At 40.5% G+C, this 22,634-nt stretch overlaps 1 protein-coding gene across 1 annotated transcript in view; it reads right to left on the bottom strand.

Annotated features, from left to right (window-relative positions):
* The window catches only part of TBC1D32 (TBC1 domain family member 32), a 332,745-nt gene that overhangs the window by 292,230 nt on the left and 17,881 nt on the right, over positions 1 to 22,634 (bottom strand). The window contains exons 3-9 of the mRNA XM_056125154.1: positions 17,177 to 17,354; positions 10,098 to 10,166; positions 7,101 to 7,226; positions 3,086 to 3,164; positions 2,877 to 2,980; positions 2,735 to 2,796; positions 1,279 to 1,423 (exon numbers count right to left, since the gene is read on the bottom strand). Of these exons, the coding sequence (XP_055981129.1) occupies positions 1,279 to 1,423; positions 2,735 to 2,796; positions 2,877 to 2,980; positions 3,086 to 3,164; positions 7,101 to 7,226; positions 10,098 to 10,166; positions 17,177 to 17,354 (763 nt within the window). The remainder of the gene's footprint in view (positions 1 to 1,278; positions 1,424 to 2,734; positions 2,797 to 2,876; positions 2,981 to 3,085; positions 3,165 to 7,100; positions 7,227 to 10,097; positions 10,167 to 17,176; positions 17,355 to 22,634) is intronic.

Here is a 22,634-nt window from a genome sequence, read left to right on the forward strand (position 1 = left end):
TTGCAAGCGGGTGACCTGGGTTCAATTCCTAACATCCCATATGGTCCCCCGAGCACTGCCAGGAGTAATTCCTGAGTGCATGAGCCAGGAGTAACCCCTGTGCATCATTGGGTGTGACCCAAAAAAGCAAAAAAAAAAAAAATTCAATATTAGACAAAATGTTAAGTAAAAGAAAAATCGTTACAAACAGTAGAACATGATTTTATTTTTGCTAAAGACCTAAACAGATAAATCCTAAAACTGAATAAAATTATATAAACCAAAATGTTAATAGTTATTATCCCTGCATTGCAGAATAAGAGGACTTTAATTTTATTCATTCTTTTATATTATTTTTGCCATGTTTCCTACAAAGGTATAATTTGATAATCAATAAAAAACAAAAAAACAGAAAGGTTATGTCAGATGCGAAGAACAAAAAGTTCAAGCTAAATTACATTCAGCAAACATTTATCAAAGCTGTACTGCATAGGTCAGGTGAGGTTTACACAATGGGTGGAACTGTGTTTTCTTTACTGTGGATTTGTCACAGATTAGACAACAAAAGGAGCGTAGGAAGCCAATGACCAGCAATCACAAATTGTGCTTCACAGTAAGTGAACATGTCACTATCTTCTGTTGCATGCTTCAGTGACAGTCCTGGCCCCTGCCCCACCCTTCTCCACTGCAACAGGAGAATGTGAGGCTGCAGCGCAAAGCTACCCTACCCCGGCCAGAGGTGTCCCTCCCACTCCACAATGCACTACAGAGTTCACACGATTTCTCCTAATAGTTTATTGCTGCTCTTCAGGACAGCAGTGTTTTCCATGGGAAATTAATGCCTGCATATTTATAAACATTTCCAAACTGCCAGTTGAAGAGAAGGCAAAGGGATGTTTTCCAAAACTGTCTTCTAAACCAGAGAAAAATGAGCAATGTATCCCTACCCACATCTGCTTATAAAATTTGAGTCTTAATTTTTTTTAAAAAATGAGATTTGCAATAGGTCATTCAAATATATAAAAATGAAATATCATTTTAAATACCATCTGGCTCTGGAATAATCTTGAGCATGTTTCTTATTCTCCTCCCTATGCCTCAATCATTATACCTGAAAAAAATCAGGTAATACTACCAATAATAGGTTGCAATAAGAATTTAAAAGATGATTTTAAGTCTTAGCACATAGAGAACACTTGTTAATTGTTAATTATACTTTGAATGTTAATTATACTTTGAAACAATATGTCAGTATATCAAATATATTCTAAAATTCTATGATTCCATGTTTTTTCTTACCATCCATTTTTTGAACCACACAGCTTCAGTATCAACTAATGCAATAAAGTAGATTGGATCCAAAATCTTCTGAGAGACAAGATGGCTTTGCTCATGTTTAATGGATAGCAAAGACAAAGTACTCTCCACAATTTCTTCCATATACCTTAGAGTTTGAAAAAGAAATTATTTTATATAGATAGAGCGATAGCACAGCGGTAGGGCGTTTGCCTTGCACGCAGTCAATATGGCCGACCCGAGTTCGATTCCTCCACCCCTCTCAGAGAGCCTGGCAAGCTACCGAGAGTATCCCGCCCGCACAGCAGAGCCTAGCATGCTACCCGTGATGTATTCAATATGCCAAACACAGTAACAACAAGTCTCACAATGGAGATGTTACTGGGCCCACTCAAGTAAATATATGAACAACAGGAGGACCGTGACCATGACTATTAAATATACTATTATATAGACAGTGATGCTAATATATTTTTAATTTTCGGAAACATCATCTTCAGAATTTTTTTTTTAATATTTCAGAAAATTATTGGAAATCAGGTTCACAGTCAATTGTGTCTCTTTCAGAACCTGTCTTCTTCATAGACCTCCAAGCTTAACTTTTATTTTTTAGATTCACAGATACTATGATATCCCACTAAATATTATAGAGGGCTGGAGAGATAGGACAAGGTTAAATGCCTGTCTTGCACCCAACTGGCACAAGTTCAAAGCCATAGTATAAGTGGTGTAAGGTAACTCCTCAGCACAAAGCCCCTGAGCACTAAAGCTTAGGGCACCAGGCCCACCCCCCCAAAAAAAATTAATAAAATAAAAATGACTAATTAAAATATATAATAAAATGTTAGAACTGGGGAGGGATACTCCTAAGACAATGGAGAAGAAGTCAATACTTTGGTGGACAATGCAAGGTTGAAATGTATGCCTAAAACCCTATCATTAACAGTATTATAATTCACAGGGCTTCAGATAATTTTTAATTTAGAACTGAAAGAAAACAATTTAAAAAATATTTAAAAAACATGTCCAGGAGTCAGAGAAATAGTACAGGAGTAAGGCACTTGCCTTGCACACATCAGACCACAGTTCAATCCCCTGATCACTGATGGTCCTCCAAGCATGACCAGTAGTGACCCCTGAGCAGAGCCAGGAAGAAGCCCCAAGTAATTCTGGGTATGACCCCAAAACAAAACAACAAATAAAAAACCCAAGAAGCATGCCCAAAGTACCAAAGACCAATGATAAAATAACTAGAGACTACAACATCCTATTTCCCTGTTGAGATAAATAAATGGAGCAAAACGGTATTAAGTGTTGATATGCATGGTTAACTACAAAACACGAAAACTGAATTAATCCCTTCCCAAAAATGTCTATCAAAACTTTCCTTTTCTTTGAAATGTATGGGAAAGTTACATTCACTGTCTATATATTATGTGGGAGAAATTAAGGGACTTACTTCTCAGGGTGACGAATCCAGAAAGATGGAACCTCCTTCTGATACTCATTTAGAAGACGAACCTGCAAAGAAAAGAAGAGAAAGTCTCAAATAATCAGAATCCTTAAATGCAAAGGTCTTTAAATAAAAGTAAAATAAATACCTTTTTAAGTAAACAATATACATGAGGGTTATTTATATCTATACCAGTTGAAAGAGCAGGAATATGATTTTCTCTAGAAAGAAAATGTAACTCCAAATATTTAGCTGAAAAGAAAAACATAACAGAGTCTGTCAGTTAAAATGCTTTCTGAAAATTAACTCTAAATCAGTTTTTATTAACTGCATATAAAAATGTCTTTATAAACATACCTAGGCTTGTATAAATTTCCTTTGTTATATGTAGTGGTGAAAGTGTAAACGTCTGTGCATAGAATTTCAAAATTCGGTCCTATGAAGAGAAGACAAAGGATTAGCATCTCAAAATAAATATCCTTACAAAAATATAGTAATGAGATATTTTATACAAATAACTTTTAAAAAATTATTCAGAAACCTGATTATAAATGTAACTGTAAAAGGGGATATATTCTAAACTAAAAGGCTAGTACAGATGTTAAGGCATTTGATCTGCATAAAGTCAACCCTTGTTCTATACCTGATAAAACATGTGGTTCCCCAAACACTGCCACAGTGATCACAGAGAAGAGTCAGGAAGAAGCCCTTGAACACAGTAAAGTGTGGCCCAAGAATCCCCAATAATCACCTCTACCACAAAAAAAAAAAGAAAAGAAAAACATTTTCTTATAGCAGTCATCAAAAAATAAAATTAACTCAAAATACAGTAAGTCAAATAACATCAGTGTATTTCTGTAAAGTGTGATAATAGGGGTAGAGATGGAGGGAGCTGGGAAGATATAACAGGAAGGTGTAACATAAAGAAACACAAGGCTGGAAGTTAAGGTGCCTGCCTTGCATGCAGCAGACCCATGTTCAATCCCTAGCACCACTTATGGTCCCCCCAGGCACCACCAGAAGTGAGAACATTGCCAGTATTATTGCCCAAATAATGAGCTGTTTTTTAAAAAATCAATAAAGTAACAAAAAAGACAGTCGATTTGCTCGATCGAGCGGGCCCAGTAACGTCTCCATTTTGAGACTTGTTGTTACTGTGTTTGGCATTGACGCACAGGCGAGATACTCTAGGTAGCTTGCCGGGCTCTCCGAGAGGGGCGGAGGAATCGAACCCGGCTAGGCCAGGCTGGTTGCATGCAGGGCAAATGCCCTACCACTGTGCTACCGCTCCAATAACCTTTCAAAAAACATTTGTTTGTTATTTTTTAATTGTATTTTATTTCAGTAACTAGATATTTGGGCTAATGATTTTGCCAATTTAAATATACATGTATATTACATAGCAAAATATTTTTAAAATCTTATAATACTAAAACTCAAAGTCGAAACTATCGCCAAGTAAATCAAATGAGATAATCTGTATGGTTAGCACAGCCTCTTTATTTTTCTTTTTGATTTTTATTAGTGAAACACCATAGAGGTACAGTTGTAGATTTACAAATTTTTGTGCTTGGGTTTCAATTACACAATGATCGAGTACCCATCCCTCCACCAGTGCCCATTCTCCACCACCTATGACCTCAGTAACCCTCCCACTACCCCCCAAACCCCTCCCATCCCACCCTGCCTCTGTGGCAGGGCATTTCCTTCTGTTCTCTCTCTCCTTTTGTGTGTTGTGGTTTGCAACAAAGGTATTGAGTGGCAATCATGTTCAGTCTATAGTCTACTTTCAGCATGCTTCTCCCATCCTGGGCGGATCCTCCCAACACCCTTTACTTGGTGTTCCCTTCTCTCTCTGAGCTGCCTTTTCCCCCAGCATGTGCGGCTGTCCTCCAAGCCATGGAGCGAACCTCCTGGTACTTATCTCGACTATTCTTGGGTGTTAGTCTCCTATTCTGTTACTTCATATTCCACAGATGAATGCACTCTTTCTATGTCTGTCCCTCTCTTTGTGACTCATTTCACTTAGCATAATACTTTCCATGTAGAACCACTTGTATGTAAATTTTATGACTTTACCTTTTCTAACAGCTGTATAGTACCTGAGTGCCCAAGAACAGATGACTGGTTAAAGAAACCTTGGTACGTACACAATGGAATATTATACTAAGCACAGCTTCTTTAAAATGATCACAATTATTTTAATTATACCAACATTTTCTTAGAAATAATTTCATCACAACAGTGAAATCTAACGTCCCATTAAATGAAAGCAAATTCTCAAACGTTTCATTCTGTGAAGAGAAAACTAATAAACTGCCTATATCGTACATTATTCTTATAAGAATGGACATCTACATGACTGAAAATCTTCCAATAGCCCAAGAGATTCCTGCTGAACTTGGAATATTAAATGCTTTGAGAAGCATCTGTCAAACTTTCAACTATTCAGTTGTATGTCAGAGTTATTTAGAAAAGAATAAGAAACAGATAAGACAACAAAAAAACTGCATCACACACACACACACACACATGAATGTGAAATGTACATTGCCCTGTTTTCTACTCCAAATGACTGTTTCTATTACCATTTTTTCTCTCTTACTATATAAAAATTTCCTTCAGTTCATAAAGTACTGATATGAAGTTCATAAAATACTCATAAAATACTCTTGCTGCATAATAGTCTATAATGGCTAAATAAGCCAACTTATATTGACACATTAGGACCTTCACTCTATGTTAGTGTACCTTTTATGTAATTTAAATAACTAGAAGAAACCTATTAGGTCACTATTCTGTGTGGTTGTTTAACAGAAAAATACTGGGAAATTTACTGAAATGCTAAAAATAACCCCTTGGAAAATTCTTGGATCACTGAGCTTTTACAGAAGTCTACATCGCCCTCTGGTGTTGTAAAGTTCAACTCCATCTAAATATTAAGTAATATAACACCCTTCTCCCTCTATAAAAAAATAATAAACCGCTCCCAAACCATTTGTTAACAGCTAATGTTTATCATCATTCATGAAAAAATATGTTATTTTAGACATGGAAACATTTTATTCAAATGTAGTGAGAGCTTCAGTTTTTTAAAACCATCACCTGTACTAGAACACAAAGTTCGAAGAATATAGGTTTTGGTTTTCATGCTCAGACCTACACTAGAACAAAAAACATTATGGATAACTAGCACTGTAGCACTGTCCTCCCGTTGTTCATCGATTTGCTCAAGTGGGTAAGTAATTAATATAAATTGAACAACTAGAAAATGTAAGCACTAATTTCTTAAATTCTGTAAAAAATAATACCTGATCAATTTTTTTTATTATTTTTTTTAATTGAGAACCGTGAGATACACAGTTACAAAGCTGCTCATGATCAGGTTTCTGTCATACAATGATCCAACACCCATCCCTCCAACAGTGCCAATTTCCCACCAGCAATGTCCCCAGTTTCCCTCCCACCACTCATGAATTTAAAAGCCATTTTTTTTACTGACATCAAGAAAAATATAAAACTCTAAAAACATACACAAGGTGATAATAGCAGTCTTCTGTTGCTGCTATTATTTGTTTCTGGGTCACACCCAGTAGCAGTCACGCCTTACTCCTTGCTCTGTACTCTGTGATCACTCCTGGCAATGCTTGGGGGATTATATTGGGTGCCAGAGATAAAACCTGGGTAAGACACTTACAAGGCAAGCACTGTATTGTCACAGTCACTCCACCCCAATAATGACAGTCTTTTAATTAACATCATAACACACATAGAATGGACCTTTCATAAAAGCTTAGACTTTTCATCACATAATATTTCTGAAGCCATATGCAAATCAATTTTAAATACAATTATATACTCCATACTTTTACAATTACTAAAATTTTTATGATTCATTTAGAGAGTCATTTAAGCTTTCTCCAGTGCTTTACAGTTTTCTAATGTCTCTTCAAGCATTTAAACAATCTTTAAATAAACTAAATCCACAAGGAAAATGTTTATGGGCCCTTAAGAATAAATCATAATTACTTTTAAGTTCAAGTTTTAATACATCATGATTCTTTACTAAACATAAATAAGTTTTGCAAATGTTTTTCTTTTAAAAAGTTACAAATACTTATATATCCTTTTACAAGATAGAAAAATATATACAAAGTAATAGTCTAGTATTTGCTAATGAAGTACAAATGACTAGACTTTAATCTACTACCCATGAAATAGTAACTTTATTCCTCTAAAAATGTTTTTGAAAATTAAAAGTTAAAGCTAAATTTCTATAAATATATCTGGGCTACTACTAAAGTAAACTCTCATATAGCTTCTGGAATAGTCAGAAAATAAGTTTTTTAAATTACTCTAATTATTTCCTTACACTAAACACAGGATCAGGATCTGAGAGAGACATTGTCAGTTTTTCACAGAGAGTGGTCCAATTTTCACAGTTCAGTACATCAGATGGAGGAGTTGAACATAATATTTGCAAGGCTTCATATCTCACCTATTAAATTTTTAAAGAAAAAAATGTATTAAAACCCAGCCACAAGGATACAAATTCTTCAACTACTTAACAAACTATTAAAAGTGTGGGTAACTGATTCTAAAAAGAGATTCAGATATCCCATTATAAAACAATTCCTGGAACCTTATTTTTTCAACTAAGTTCTACACAACAAAAAAGAACTTACTATTTCAGAGCTGTAGTGATAGTACAGGGATTAAGCTGCATGCCTACCAAGATACTAAGTAGATTCCAATTCCCAATTCCCAGAAACACATAATGCTAGTCAGGAGTAAGCACTGAGCACAGAGGCAGGAGTGAACCCTGAGAACAGCCAGGTATGGCCCCAAAACAAAGAAAGAAGAAAGAAGCAACAACAACAACAAAAAAAAAAAGAACTTTCTGGTTTACTGTTTCACATACAGCAAAAATTAAAACAGCAAGTATATGAGGTGATTCTTGCCAAATGTAAATGGAAGAAAATAAAAGATGGTAACTGACTCTAAATCAAAGATTTTTTTTTTTAATCGTTCTGATGAACAAACGCTCCCTGTTCAGTGGGCGGTCCTGCGCTGGAGAATTTTAATTTCCAAACACTGCCCAGATATGCCTCAGTGAAAAAGAAGCATTCCCATTCCATGATGTATCAACAATCCTCAAAAAAAACCATTAATTTGAACTTATTCTTTGCTACTATTCCACATTTTCTGACCTTTTAACCAGTGAGGCAGAAAAGTCATTCAGTGGTGCAATACAAAATTGAATTTCTATATTTTCACAGAAAGCTTACTTCTTAATCATTCTTCTCAAAATCCAATCCAAATTCACCATAAACAACATGACCCGGGGGAAGCAGTGAAGAATAGCTCCACTCCAAACCACGAGCAGAGTAAAGCTGTTCCTCTCCTCACTCAATCAGTAACACAGATTCCAAACTCTACCTTAAAATCTGGTTTGTCTAGTTGTTTATCAGCAGAAACAACTGAAGCATGATCATTTATTTTAATGAAAGGAAAGTAAAAGATGGATCAGACAGCTTGCTTAAGGGGCAGGAGTTTGGGCTTTGCATGCGGGAGATCCATTTGATCTCTAGAACCACATGATCCCCCAGAGCACCTCACCCAACACCCCCACCCCCTTACCAAGCTAGCTATAGCCCCTAAGCACTCCAAGCATGATCCAAAAACAAAACAAACAAACAAAAAATATTAGATGTAATAGTTAGGTCCTCAGGAATCCAGATATTCTGAATTAAGATGACAAATTTTAGGATTTAAACAAACAAAAAAACCACACAGTCCCCAGGATAGCTAGCTCACCTCCGTGAAGAAGACAAATGGGCCAAAGAAATAACAGAGTGGGCAAGACACTTTCCTCACATGCGGCCCACCTAGGTTCAATCCCTGGCACCCCAGATGGTCTACTGAGCAGTGCTAAGTGTGGTCCTTGAGCATGGACCAAGGAACAAGCCCTGAGCACCAATGATTATGGCCTTAAAAACAAAACCAAAAATAAATTTACTAATCAATTAAAAGAATACAGGTATGATCCCCAGCTTGGTCCCACATGCCCTGTGCAGTCCAGGACGCACCAGTGCTTGTGATCTCTGCCACCTCAAAAAGTGTGCAATCCTCAAGGCCATAACAAAGTCCGCCTTCTCTGGCACCCTGCAGCCATGTGTTTAACACAGCAACCAGAGTAGATAAATAAGGTGAGCAAGTGTGCAACCTCTGCTGAATACTGCAACTGAAATGAGCGGGCCCTGGGAAGCATGACAACAAGTGTGCATTCACCCCAACTAAATGTGCAAGCAACACAACCAAGTCACGTGCAACTCCCAGTTATCACGAACAAAGGGAGGAAGGGGAGGAGGGCGAGACTACACATATATTTGAAATTGCCTCTATATAAAAGAATTCTTAAATATGATTAACTTGTTAAAGGGTTTAGGGGGACTAAGGAAAGCTAAACACTATTAAATAATTTCTCCATTTCAGTTCATTTTTAGGATCCCACTGAAAACGTATTGCAAAAGTAGAATAAAGGTCTCCAAAGAAGCTTAAATTTATAAATAATCTACTTAAATGGAAGACAATAAGATTGTTATCACATAAAAATCAAGTCCATTTGCAATATCCTTTGAAACAAGCTAGTGATTTACTAAGAAATAAATCAGAAAGCAAAATACTGAGAGGAAAATTATTCTTCTGATGAAAATTTAAGTGGGAGTAAATTATAACTATTAAGTTTAAAATGAAAAATTGAAGAAAACTATTTAAAACGTAAGCCCAAATGACAAGATACTTAACAAAATCTTCATAAATCCTCTCATATCGTCTACTGCATACTGACTTTTGAAAAAAAAAAATAAGACTCATGGAAATTCATATAATCTTTTACATTGTAAAGAGACACAGTTCAATAAAATTGCTTTTGAAAAATCCCTTTTTGTAGTAAATGAATGTATCTGTCAAAGATCCTAACATTTTTGTGAAAGTAGAGTATTAAAGACTGCTTTCCTCTAATAAGTTACAAAAATATCAGCTACAAAACAACAGTGAAGAAAAAGTTTATGCTTAAATGCATCCCTTCAAAACTGAAGCCCAAAATAAAAACTTTTCTTCAAAGACATAAAGAACCTATAAAGAAAGCCTTCCTTACTCTGTCACCATTATTTCCAGAGCAGAAAATCAGGCATGGATATTAATATCCAATTGCCATAATAATAGGGGTATCAGTGTAGAAGTGCCATAGTGACAAAGGCATATCATCAAGGGAACAGTCCAGCTGCTACTGATTATAATCTGTTATAAACTACGGACCTAAAATATATACCCCTGACTGAACATGGTGCCTATCTTTTAAACTTACCTCTTTAGGTTGCCCAGGCTCCAACTGTTCTAAAATCAATTGTAATTTTCCTTGACAAAATTTGTAACTCTGTAACATAGCAGACAGAATATTTTTTTATTTAGTAACTTTCAGAAATATTGATATAAATGATTTTTCAGTGTAAGTCCAAGCATAAAAGATACAGTCTGAACAAAAAGATGATATATTCTGATTTGTCAGCAAACTTAGAATTTGTTTCCCAAGGCAATATGAAAACTGAATGTACCAGTAGAAAAGTACACCTTTCTTTATGTACATTAAAAACTATTATTATTTCCTGAGCAAGTGCATTCCAGAACAAGAGACTTATAGAACATTATAGCACTCAATATACGTAAAGCCAAAATGTTTTATATTCAGCAACATGAGATGAATGAATATAATACAAATAAACAGGCACAATAATATCACAGGCACAGCTACAATTCTGCTTAAATGTTTTTTGTTTCTTTTCTTCATTCATTTTTTTTTCCATTTCTTAGCCTTTCTCTGGGCTGGAGCGATAGCACAGCGGTAGGGTGTTTGCCTTGCACACAGCCAACATGGCCTACCCAAGTTCGATTCCTCCACCCCTCTCGGAGAGCCTGGCAAGCTACCGAGAGTATCTCGCCAGCATGGCAAAGCCTGGCAAGCTACCCGTGACATATTCGATATGCCAAACACAGTAACAACAAGTCTCAAAAAATGGAGATGTTACTTGGCCCGTTCGAGCAAATCGATGAACAACAGGAAGACAGTGACAGTGACAGTAAAAACTTCCTGCAATGATCAATGATAATAGCAGACCATACACTATTTTAGAAAAGGTAAGATAAAGTATGGGAATTACATAATACCTAAAATAACCATCCATAAGTAAAAAAAAATAGCAATGATAACAGTTGCTACTTATTATTATGTAACAATCCCTATACTATCTTAATTTATAATCACTGAGTATGAAAACCAATGATAGGACAACTTGAAGTCAGCCAGCCCGCAGAACTCAGTTTCCAATCCACATTAGAGACATATTATTTCCACCAGTGATGCTGCCTTGAGCTTGCCAATCCTTTTATCTACAAGAATTACATATATAATTAGTCTCTCAAGATTTCACTTGGACATTTATAATAGGCATTTCGGACTTAGCAAATCCAAAATACAATGGGAAAACGGAAGCCTCTTCAGAAGGGTGTTTTAGGCTGTCGTTACTGTCCCAGTTGATGTTGCTGAACAGAGCTTGTAAAGTCTTATAGTCTCTCTGGGGTCACAGAGATTTATAACATGTATGTACAGAATGATAGTATAGCGAGTAGGGTATTTTCCCTGCATGTGACCCCATATAGTCCCCTGAACACTGCCAGGAGTAACTCCTGAGAACAGAATGAGAAGTAACTCCTGAGCAGCAACAGGTGTGGCCCCAAAACAAAACCCCCCAAAAAAGTGCTTGTTTTGTGTGTAGCTGACAAGAGTTGATACCCAGCACCACATACGGTCTCCACAGCACCACCAGTGGTGATCCCTGAGCACAAAGCGGAGTAAACCCACAACCCCTGCCACTCCCCAACAAAAATAAATCAACAAAAATTTCAAAAATGAAAAATCAGTCCAGTCTTGGCACTGAAGGTGGAGGAAACAGGGGAACTATATAGAGAGGGGCATAGCATACATTTATGATTGCTGGTGAAACAAATTACCATAAAGTTAGTGACTTAAAATACCACAAGTTTACAATCTTATTTCCGAGGTCAGAACACTAAAATGCATCCAAAGAACTGTGTACCTTCCGATGGCTTTAGGGGGAGAATTCATGCCCTTGCCATTTGCAGCTTCAAGAAACTGTCTGCATTCTGCATTCCCCCATCCGTCTTCAAAGCCAACAATCATTATCAGCCTGACCTCTTCTTTATCCTGAATAATACCTCTGTGACGGACCCTCCAAAGTGCTCCCTCTAAGGACATGTGTGATTGATTATATATGCTTCTTCTAAGTACCCAGGATAATTCAGGGAAGTCTCCCCAACTGAATGTCCCTAATAGAATCACAATGACAAAGTCTCTTTAGCCATGTAAGGAAATAAGTGCACAGGTTCCAGAAATGGGACATGGACATTTTTATGTGACCTGTATTCTTCCTAGCATAGATATTAAAGGATGGATTTCACAAAGAAACAGTAAATACCTTCAGCAGGTTTACATCATGCAATTTCAGATAGCTGCTATCCTAAATTCACTTTATTCATATAAGGTGTACACCCTGGGGAATGTAATAAAGTAGTTTGCACACTATAAAATAGCATAATGCCTGTGCCATGCTACAATGAATATTATCGGGAAAGAGGAAGGCAGAGAAAAGGCAAGAGGAAAGGGTATAATTTTGAAAACTTATCGTACCTAGGGAGAACCCTCTAATTTCCCAGCAGTAGAGAAGCTCAATTAGAAATCGTACAGGACCACAGCTCAAAAATTTTCTATTTGAGTGCATCTCTAAATAGCATCCATTTCCACAGATAGCAACAATGAAGGCTAGCATGAAGAGAGCAGCAGCAACTACTCTAAGGACATGATAATATTCATCAGATAAATGGCATTATCATGTCCATTTTTACAAACAAGAAATAGTTTGTCACGGGAAAGTTAAAACATGTGCCCGTGCTCCCATAAACTAAAAAAAGGTAGAACTGAGATTTGAATGGAGGCCATCCTCTGGTAGTAGAGATAAAACAAAGAAACTGGAAGAGGGGCTGGGCTTAAATTTACAATTTGCTCTTAACTAAGACAATTTTGGTGAAATTACTTACCTGTTACAATAAGCCTGTAGAGTGAGCTACTAATGTTGAAAGGAAATACAAAGTCAATTGCAGGGAATAGAGCATGGCAGAGACCTCAGTAATAAATAGCTTTTTAATTATTTTATTTTTTCAGCATCATTTTACAGAGTCTTTCAAGGTTTAATCACAATACTAAAACCTTTCCTAGCTCTGCTCACAATTAAAGTGAAAAATAGTATCTCTTCTTTAATATCTTCAAACTTACACTAATAGTTTACAAGCTCAGTAAAATCCCACAACTTTCAATAATAGGTTAGAAATTCACATGTAATAAGGATGCAACTTTTTAAATAGCAACAATCAAGTAAATGTTATGCAATTCACAAAACATGTATGTCTTCTACTGATGTCACAAAATGAAAGCTTTCTATTAAGCAAAAAAACTGTTTACCCAATGATATTCACTGAAAAACTCAGACCAGTTTTAAGCCCAGAGCAGGTAACATCAATTTGGAAGGCCTCATTAACAACATCAACATTTAATGGAATGATGTCTGATATATTTTCAGAGAAACTCTTTCATTCTCAACATATTGATTTCTGGTCAGTGACATAAAGGTCTTTTTTCTCTAAAAAAAAAAAACCACATGTTGTTTGGTCACATTGAAAGAGCATCCAGGACAGGACCAGACATTCGTAAGCTTCTTTCAAAACTCTCAGTGCTCCTTAGATTGCTGACAGGCAAAGTTCACTTTCAACAGGATTAGTCCCTTCTAAAATAAAGCCACACTCATTAGGAAGATACTTTCATAAATGCAGATATACCCTCTGGTCATCCCAAAGGAAAGAACAGAAACTTAAAAGCGTGAAGACAATAAATGGAAATAAATTTGAGATTTCTTTACTGCCTTTACTTTTCTTTATGCCACAGAGACCTGGGCCCTACACAAACAGGATGAGAACACTATTCAGGTCTCCCAAAGAAGAATAGAAAGAGCTATGTTTGGAATATCACGTTTCACTCAAATGAGAGAAAGAATCCGGAGTTCCGACATCCATCGACGATCAAGAATCAGGGATGCTGTCTCATTTGCCAAGGTGTCAAAAATCAGATGGGCTGGTCACGTAATGAGATTTAAAGACGACCGCTGGACTAGAGCTGTTACTGACTGGATTCCACGGGATGTCAAAAGACCGCGTGGCCACCCACCTACCAGATGGTCAGACTTCTTCATCAAGATCATGAACGATCGGTTTGAGGCTCTTCATGTTCCCAGAGCGAACAGATGCCATTGTTCGCTCAATGGCAGGGACAAATGGAGACGTTACTGGCGCCCGCTCGAGCAAATCGACGACGAACGGGAAGTTAAGTGATAAGTGAAGTGATTCTTTACTGCCATTCTATCAATTCTATTTAGATCTGAGTATCTGTATTTCAGATATCAGTCTCCTGCCCCCGCGCCTGACTGTCCTCGCCGCCGGGGCCCCTTGGAGGGGAGTAGGTTGAGCTTTCCGCCCTGCCCCGACCAGGGCTCCGGCAGCCAAAGACCTCCAGGACCAGCCACCACCATGCTGAGACCACTCTCCACACACATGAAGGTACTGGCAGAGGGACAAAGTCACGCGGGTTCCGGGGCCGAGATCTCCAAACCTACTCGAATTTGGGCCGAACATCCTCCACCCAGATCCTCCAAATTCCAGTAGGCGGGGGTCACACCCACCAACTGGCCCCCTGGCGCCGTGTAATCCCATCAACGGCCAAGACTCAGAGACTATAAAAACCAGCTCCCGGAACCATCCTATTATGACATCTTATTATCTCATTCCTACTTTGGACAAACTGGCAGGCTACCAAATGTAGCCTGCCCACACGGCAGAGTCTGGCAAACTCCCCGTGGCATACCCAATATGCCAAATACCAGTAACAATGATGGGGCTCATTCTCCTAAAGAGCCTTGAATATAATCTCAGGGCTAGGATGAAGGAGACGTTACTGGGGCCTGCTCGAGGCAATCGACAATTAACAGGATGATTTGTGATTTGTGATTGTGATCTGTATTTCTTAAAACAAAATAAGAATGTTCCACTTTTACTCTCTCTTCAATTTGAATGTATTCATCAAATAAGTAAGAAAATATAACCTTGGGCTGGAGATATAGTACAAGGGGTAAGGTGCAGTCAGTTTTTGAAAACCTGCTCTCACATATAGCCTCTTGAGCTCTATCAGAAGTGATCTCTGAGACCAGAGCCAAGAACAGTCTCTGAGCATCACCAGTTATGGCAAAAAAGAAAAAAAATAAAAATTTAGAAAAAAAATAACATATACATATATATAGGTATAAACTCTGTGAGCCTCCAGAGGCCTTTATCTTGAGTTTATACAAGAGCCTTTTAAGACCAAAAAATTACTTTATCTGATAAAAGTTAGCTCAAGAAAGCTAAAAAATACGCAGTCAGATTACATTAAACTAAACTAAAATCTCTACAACATGGGATCTATCAGTCAGTACATCAACAAAGAATAATTAAGGGCTAGAATGTAAAAACAATTCACAATTTCTGTCACATCCTCCATAGCATAAGGTGATGAACCTGACTATTAAGTTCAAAATTCAGAACAATCTTTTCTACCAAATGATATAATAGAGAGGGGCTAAGCAAGCAGAGAAACTTTTGGGGGGGGGGGGTTGGGTCACACTCGGCGATGCACAGGGGCTACTCCTGGCTCATGCACTCAGGAATTATTCCTGGCAGTGCTCAGTGGACCATATGGGAATCGAACCCGGGTCAGCCACGTTCAAGACAAACGCCCTACCTGCTGTGCTATTGCTCCAGCCCAAACTTTTTTAAGTTTAGCTTCGACTTCCTCAAAGACCATTTATCTTTCAATAGTGAGTGAGATGACCAAATACATACCTTCCACTTTTTTTTCACTTTCTACCCAAACTTCTCAAATTTTTTTAATACAATTAAGATGTATACTATGGGTGAGATATATTAGAATAAAATAAAGACAGTGGTGAAGGTCCTGGGCACTGTGATGGAGTGCAGGTGCAGTAACTGTACATCAAAACTACACATGTTAGCACTGTGTATGCTAACCACACAGGTTAGTACTATTATAACTACATTACCTAAACTATAGTAAAGGTAAAGTTCCTCCCATTGTTCATCGATTTGCTCGAGCGGGCCCAGTAACGTCTCCATTGGAGACTTTGTTGTTACTGTGTTTGGCATATCGAATACGTCACGGGGAGCTGTGCGGGCGAGATACTCTCGGTAGCTTGCCGGGCTCTCTGAGAGGGGCGGAGGAATCGAACTCAGGTCGGCCATGTTGGCCGCATGCAAGGCAAATGCCCTGCCGCTGTGCTATCGCTCCAGCCCCAAACTATAGTAATTTTTTTGAATATTTATGTTATGGTATGATCATTATGCTACAACTAATTAGGGTAAAATGTTTCACTGAAATTATCAGGAGGATCACACAAAAGTCAGAGTGACTCCCATTAGAAGGAAGATCATCAGGCAAGCCTGGCCTTTAGCCTAACACATTTTCCTTCTCTGCTATTAAAGACTCATCTAGTTCTATGCCTTTCTCTTAACTCTGCTTGCATCCAAAGGACAAAGAGTCCAATAACTTGGAAAAAAGAAAATGAGATACCTGCAGCACTGTAGCATTGTCCTCCCGTTGTTCATTGATTTGCTAGAGCGGGCACCAGTAATGTCTCCATTGTGAGACTTGTTGTTACTGTTTTTGGGATATCAAATACATCACGGGGAGCTTGCCAGGCTTTGCCGTGTGGGCGGTATACTCTTGGTAGATTGCCAGGATCTCCAAGAGGGGCAGGGGAATCAAACCTGGGTTGGCCACGTGCAAGGCAAATGCCCTATCCGCTGTGCTATTGCTCCAGCCAAAACAATATTTTTTTAAAAATGAAAGTGTGGTATATAAAATTTAGAGACATCAAAAGAATATAAAAGTATAGTTTTAAAAACTAAGAATTATAGTCACTTTAACCTCCAAATGATATATAAAGAAGTGTTTTTAGCTCCATTTTATCTCCACATATCATGTATAATTTCCTCACATCATAAGAGTAGCTTCAGATACAATGTAATCATTCACTAAGAATACAATTCTAAAAGATGTCTTTTCACTGAATAATTTTTAATATTAGGGTGTTGTATTTATCTTATGTAACTTAAAACTAGAAAGAAGGAAATACACTAGCTGATAATGAATATATTAAAGACAGTAATTATTAAAGCGCCATTTCAAGACAAATGAAAATTAAAAAAACACACCTGATTAAATGAAGAATCACTATCAGAACAATTGTCCGTGCAGTAACTGTTGCTTTCCTCCTTCTGGATTCTTCTCTGTCTCTCCTGACCTCGTGTATCATCTTCTTCAAACTTGTTAATCATAGATTCTACCACAACCATCATGACATTTTTTAAGGAATGCATCATTTCTTTGTACCTTAAAAATCAAAGTAGTTAAATAAAAGAAATATCAGCACAAGTTAAAACATTCATCTAAATTAAGCTATCTGATTCTTTTCCAATATAAAATAAGTCCATTCCGGAAATCAATTCTAAAGAAAGAGAAAAAAAGAAAAACAAATACAAGTCCATTTAAAAAAAAATTAAAAAGGTGGTGGGGTACAATAAAATTCACAGGACATGAATAAAAATTACAAAGGATTTGAAAAGTTTATTCTGTCATATTTTCATCTGGTTACATGGGCCAAGGTAGCAAAACCAATAGAATCTAAGGAAAAATGTCCCATTGGTATCAATTCAAGTTACTAGCAACAGAATCAAATATTAGTATCAAATGACCAAAACAGACTACTTTGCACTTAATTTTAATTCATTTTATTTCTATCCTCCGTCCTATCCTCTGTGGTTGCATTTTCTTCCTCCTGTTCTGCCCATATTATTTCATATATTAAAGCCACAATTGAAACGTACATCTGTCAGAGACTAGTAAGCCCACTGCCAGGAGTTTAAATTAGATAACTCCCAAGATTCCTTTCAACTCATGGGCTTTAAGTTCCAAAAAGAATGTACAATAAATTTCTCCATTTATTAAGTGCAAACTCTCAAGCAACCATACTAATCGTAAAATGAGATCCTCAAAACTTCTGAAATTTAGAGCTAGATAGAAAAATAATCCTGTCTCCCACTTTATTTTACAAATGAGGAATATGTAGGCCCAGGAGATGGCTTATGCATCTCCTTGAAGAGCACATGCCTAGCTTAACATGTGAAAAGCTCTTCAGTTCAATGCCTGGAATGACTGTCCCTAAATTACTGCAGGTTATGGCCCCAAATCCCCAAATACACTTATAATGGTAAATAATATATAGTTTACAAAACAATATAGAATACATATATAACAAGTAGAGGAAATCTGTATTTTAGTGGTGAGTGCAGCAGCATATATTTTGAAGAAGTTTTATACCAAAAATATATAGGCATGTAAACCAATGTTATCTCAAAAATAAAGTGTGAAGAAATTTAATTATTACATATATAGCACAGCGGGTAGGGCGTTCGCCTTGCACGCAGCCAACATGGCTGACCCGAGTTCGATTCCTCCGCCCCCTCGGAGAGCCCGGCAAGCTACCGAGAATATCTCGCCTGCACGGCAGAGCCTGGCAAGCTCCCCGTGACGTATTCGATATGCCAAACACAGTAACAACAAAGTCTCCCGATGGAGATGTTACTGGGCCCACTCGAGCATATATATATATATATATATATATATATATATATATATATTCGCAGCTGAAGACCTCCGGGACCCAGCCAGAGCCATGTTGAGACCAGTCTCTACATGCTAGGACAAGCCTCACGCATGAAGGAACCAGCAGAGAAACTCAAGTGTATGGGAGCCGGGGCTGAGATCTCCAAGCTTTCTCGGTTTGGGACTGGGCCTCCTCCATCCAGATCTCCCATCTTCCAGTAGCTAGCTAGTTACACCCACCAACTGTCATGTAATCCCATCAATGGCCAAGATCCATAGACTATAAAACCATTTTTATATTCGCGGTATTTGCAGCCACGTGACCTCCTATTGTCTAGTTCTCACTCTCAGAGAACCCAGCAGGCTACCAAGAGTATCCTGCCCGAATATATTCCTGACTGGGAACACCTGTAAAAGGTAAAGGTAAAGGCCCTCCCGTTGATCGTCGATTTGCTCGAGCGGGCCCAGTAACGTCTCCATTGGAGACTTTGTTGTTACTGTGTCTGGCATATCGAATACTCTCGGTAGCTTGCCGGGCTCTCCGAGAGGGGCGGAGGAATCGAACTCGGGTCGGCCATTTTGGCCGCTTGTAAGGCGAACGCCCTACCTGTAAAGGTGATTAAAGGCTGCCCCAAAAGCCTCCATGCCTTCGGAGAGCCCGGCAAGCTACTGAGAGTATCCTGCCCGCACGGCAGAGCCTGGCAAGCTACCCGTGTCATACTTGATATGTCAAAAACAGTAACAATGATGGTCTTCATTCCCCTGACTCTGAAAGAGCCCCCAATATGCCATCAAACTACACTAGAATGTGACAGGGATAAATGGAGATGTTACTGGTGACAGGGATGAATGGAAACGTTACTGGTGCCCGCTTGAGCAAATCGAAGAACAACGGGGTTATAGTGATATATATAAATATATATAAATTTTGGAAGCAGGAGCTGAATAATTCCTGGAAAAACTCAGAGCTTACGCCTTACTTTGTTCTCAGCAATCACTCCTGAAAGTGCACCTTACCCTCTGTGCTATTTCTCTAGCCTTATGTCTATATTTTTAAAGTGCTAGAAATTATGAGGAAAAAAAACATAAAAATATAAAAGTAGTGGGAACAGTCAGAAACATTAAAAGTGGAAAAACATATACCAAAGAAAATTGAGATAGAAGTGAAAAACAGAGAAGAAAGAGTCAGCGTTAGCATAAAGATATTTAAAAAAGGAAGAAGAATCAGGGAATGAGAGATGGTACAGTGGACAGGTCTGTTGCCTCGCACATGACACCTTGCATTTAGCAGTGACTTTTGCGATGTCTAAAACAAATGACTATTTTGGCCTAATCAAAAAAACAACTTGCGTTGCATGTGGCTGACCTGGGTTTGATCTCCCCACTACCCCAGATGGTTCCCCGAGCACCGCCAAGAGTGATTCCTGAGTGCGGAGACAGGAGTTAGACCTGCGTACTGACTGTGCACAAGTTTGACCAAAAACAAAACAAAACAAAACAAAAAGACAAGAAAAAGTAATAAAAAAAAAAAAGTGAAGGAGCAATTCATGCAACTATTTTGGTTGTGTGAGGACATTCTATGTTGCAAAGGTAAAATGTGCTAATAAATCCCTGAGGAAGGGCTCTGTTTGACTTGAAACTGGATAAAACAAGTGTGGTTGTAGAGTGACAAGGACTATGATTTTATAAAAATAAATAAATAAATAAAATATGCTAGGATAAGGAGCAGGAAGTTCAGGGAGGGCTTTGTAAGCTACAGAAGAAATTCTGAATTTCAGACTGTTGAGTGTAAGAGTAGCATGATCTGAGTCATTATTTCAAAGAAATGCTCTGTCTGCTCTGAGGGAAGCAGACTGGGAAAGAAAGGTTAGAGTTACCTTCAAGGAGTTCGGTTAGGGCTCGGGGGAGCGGCGGGGACCTCATGGGAAGGGGGGCTTTGTGGGCCGTCCCCCACGCCCCACCGAGGTCGCCAGCTGCCCCCCACGAGCGGCTCTCCGGCACGGCCACGGCCCCGGAGGCACAAGGACTTAGCACAGAGAGCCAGCCGCTTGGAGCAGAAAAGCAAATGGACTTGTGTTGATCCGCGCCACCAAGCCTGCCCGGAGGGGGAAGGGCGTTGACCAGCCCGCCCGCTCCTCTCTGGAAAGAAAGATGGCGGCCGCACGGGAGCCTTGTGGAAAGCGGGTTTGAGCCGGGCTCGGGGGAGCGGCGGGGACCTCATGGGAAGGGGGGCTTTGTGGGCCGTCCCCCACGCCCCACCGAGGTCGCCAGCTGCCCCCCACGAGCGGCTCTCCGGCACGGCCACGGCCCCGGAGGCACAAGGACTTAGCACAGAGAACCAGCCGCTTGGAGCAGAAAAGCAAATGGACTTGTGTTGATCCGCGCCACCAAGCCTGCCCGGAGGGGGAAGGGCGTTGACCAGCCCGCCCGCTCCTCTCTGGAAAGAAAGATGGCGGCCGCATGGGAGCCTTGTGGAAAGCGGGTTTGAGCCGGGCTCGGGGGAGCGGCGGGGACCTCATGGGAAGGGGGGCTTTGTGGGCCGTCCCCCACGCCCCACCGAGGTCGCCAGCTGCCCCCCACGAGCGGCTCTCCGGCACGGCCACGGCCCCGGAGGCACAAGGACTTAGCACAGAGAACCAGCCGCTTGGAGCAGAAAAGCAAATGGACTTGTGTTGATCCGCGCCACCAAGCCTGCCCGGAGGGGGAAGGGCGTTGACCAGCCCGCCCGCTCCTCTCTGGAAAGAAAGATGGCAGCCGCACGGGAGCCTTGTGGAAAGCGGGTTTGAGCCGGGCTCGGGGGAGCGGCGGGGACCTCATGGGAAGGGGGGCTTTGTGGGCCGTCCCCCACGCCCCACCGAGGTCGCCAGCTGCCCCCCACGAGCGGCTCTCCGGCACGGCCACGGCCCCGGAGGCACAAGGACTTAGCACAGAGAACCAGTCGCTTGGAGCAGAAAAGCAAATGGACTTGTGTTGATCCGCGCCACCAAGCCTGCCCGGAGGGGGAAGGGCGTTGACCAGCCCGCCCGCTCCTCTCTGGAAAGAAAGATGGCAGCCGCACGGGAGCCTTGTGGAAAGCGGGTTTGAGCCGGGCTCGGGGGAGCGGCGGGGACCTCATGGGAAGGGGGGCTTTGTGGGCCGTCCCCCACGCCCCACCGAGGTCGCCAGCTGCCCCCCACGAGCGGCTCTCCGGCACGGCCACGGCCCCGGAGGCACAAGGACTTAGCACAGAGAACCAGCCGCTTGGAGCAGAAAAGCAAATGGACTTGTGTTGATCCGCGCCACCAAGCCTGCCCGGAGGGGGAAGGGCGTTGACCAGCCCGCCCGCTCCTCTCTGGAAAGAAAGATGGCAGCCGCACGGGAGCCTTGTGGAAAGCGGGTTTGAGCCGGGCTCGGGGGAGCGGCGGGGACCTCATGGGAAGGGGGGCTTTGTGGGCCGTCCCCCACGCCCCACCGAGGTCGCCAGCTGCCCCCCACGAGCGGCTCTCCGGCACGGCCACGGCCCCGGAGGCACAAGGACTTAGCACAGAGAACCAGCCGCTTGGAGCAGAAAAGCAAATGGACTTGTGTTGATCCGCGCCACCAAGCCTGCCCGGAGGGGGAAGGGCGTTGACCAGCCCGCCCGCTCCTCTCTGGAAAGAAAGATGGCAGCCGCACGGGAGCCTTGTGGAAAGCGGGTTTGAGCCGGGCTCGGGGGAGCGGCGGGGACCTCATGGGAAGGGGGGCTTTGTGGGCCGTCCCCCACGCCCCACCGAGGTCGCCAGCTGCCCCCCACGAGCGGCTCTCCGGCACGGCCACGACTCCAGGGCACAGAAACCAATCTCTTAACTAGCTAACTTTTAATAGAAATTCTTCCAGGGTCAATAAGTAAAATAGCAGAAATTCAAAACCGCGCGGCCGCTATTGCGGCCGCGCGACATCATTTTATTCTTAAACCAAGTTGTAGAAAGCGAATCATTCCGCAACGCTGTTTCAGCATGTCTGATTGGGGGGGGGGGGGGGTCGTAAACT

Source organism: Sorex fumeus, unplaced genomic scaffold (genome assembly GCF_029834395.1).
Source record: "Sorex fumeus unplaced genomic scaffold, SorFum_2.1 ptg000054l, whole genome shotgun sequence".
In the NCBI taxonomy this organism is placed as follows: Eukaryota; Metazoa; Chordata; class Mammalia; order Eulipotyphla; family Soricidae; genus Sorex; species Sorex fumeus.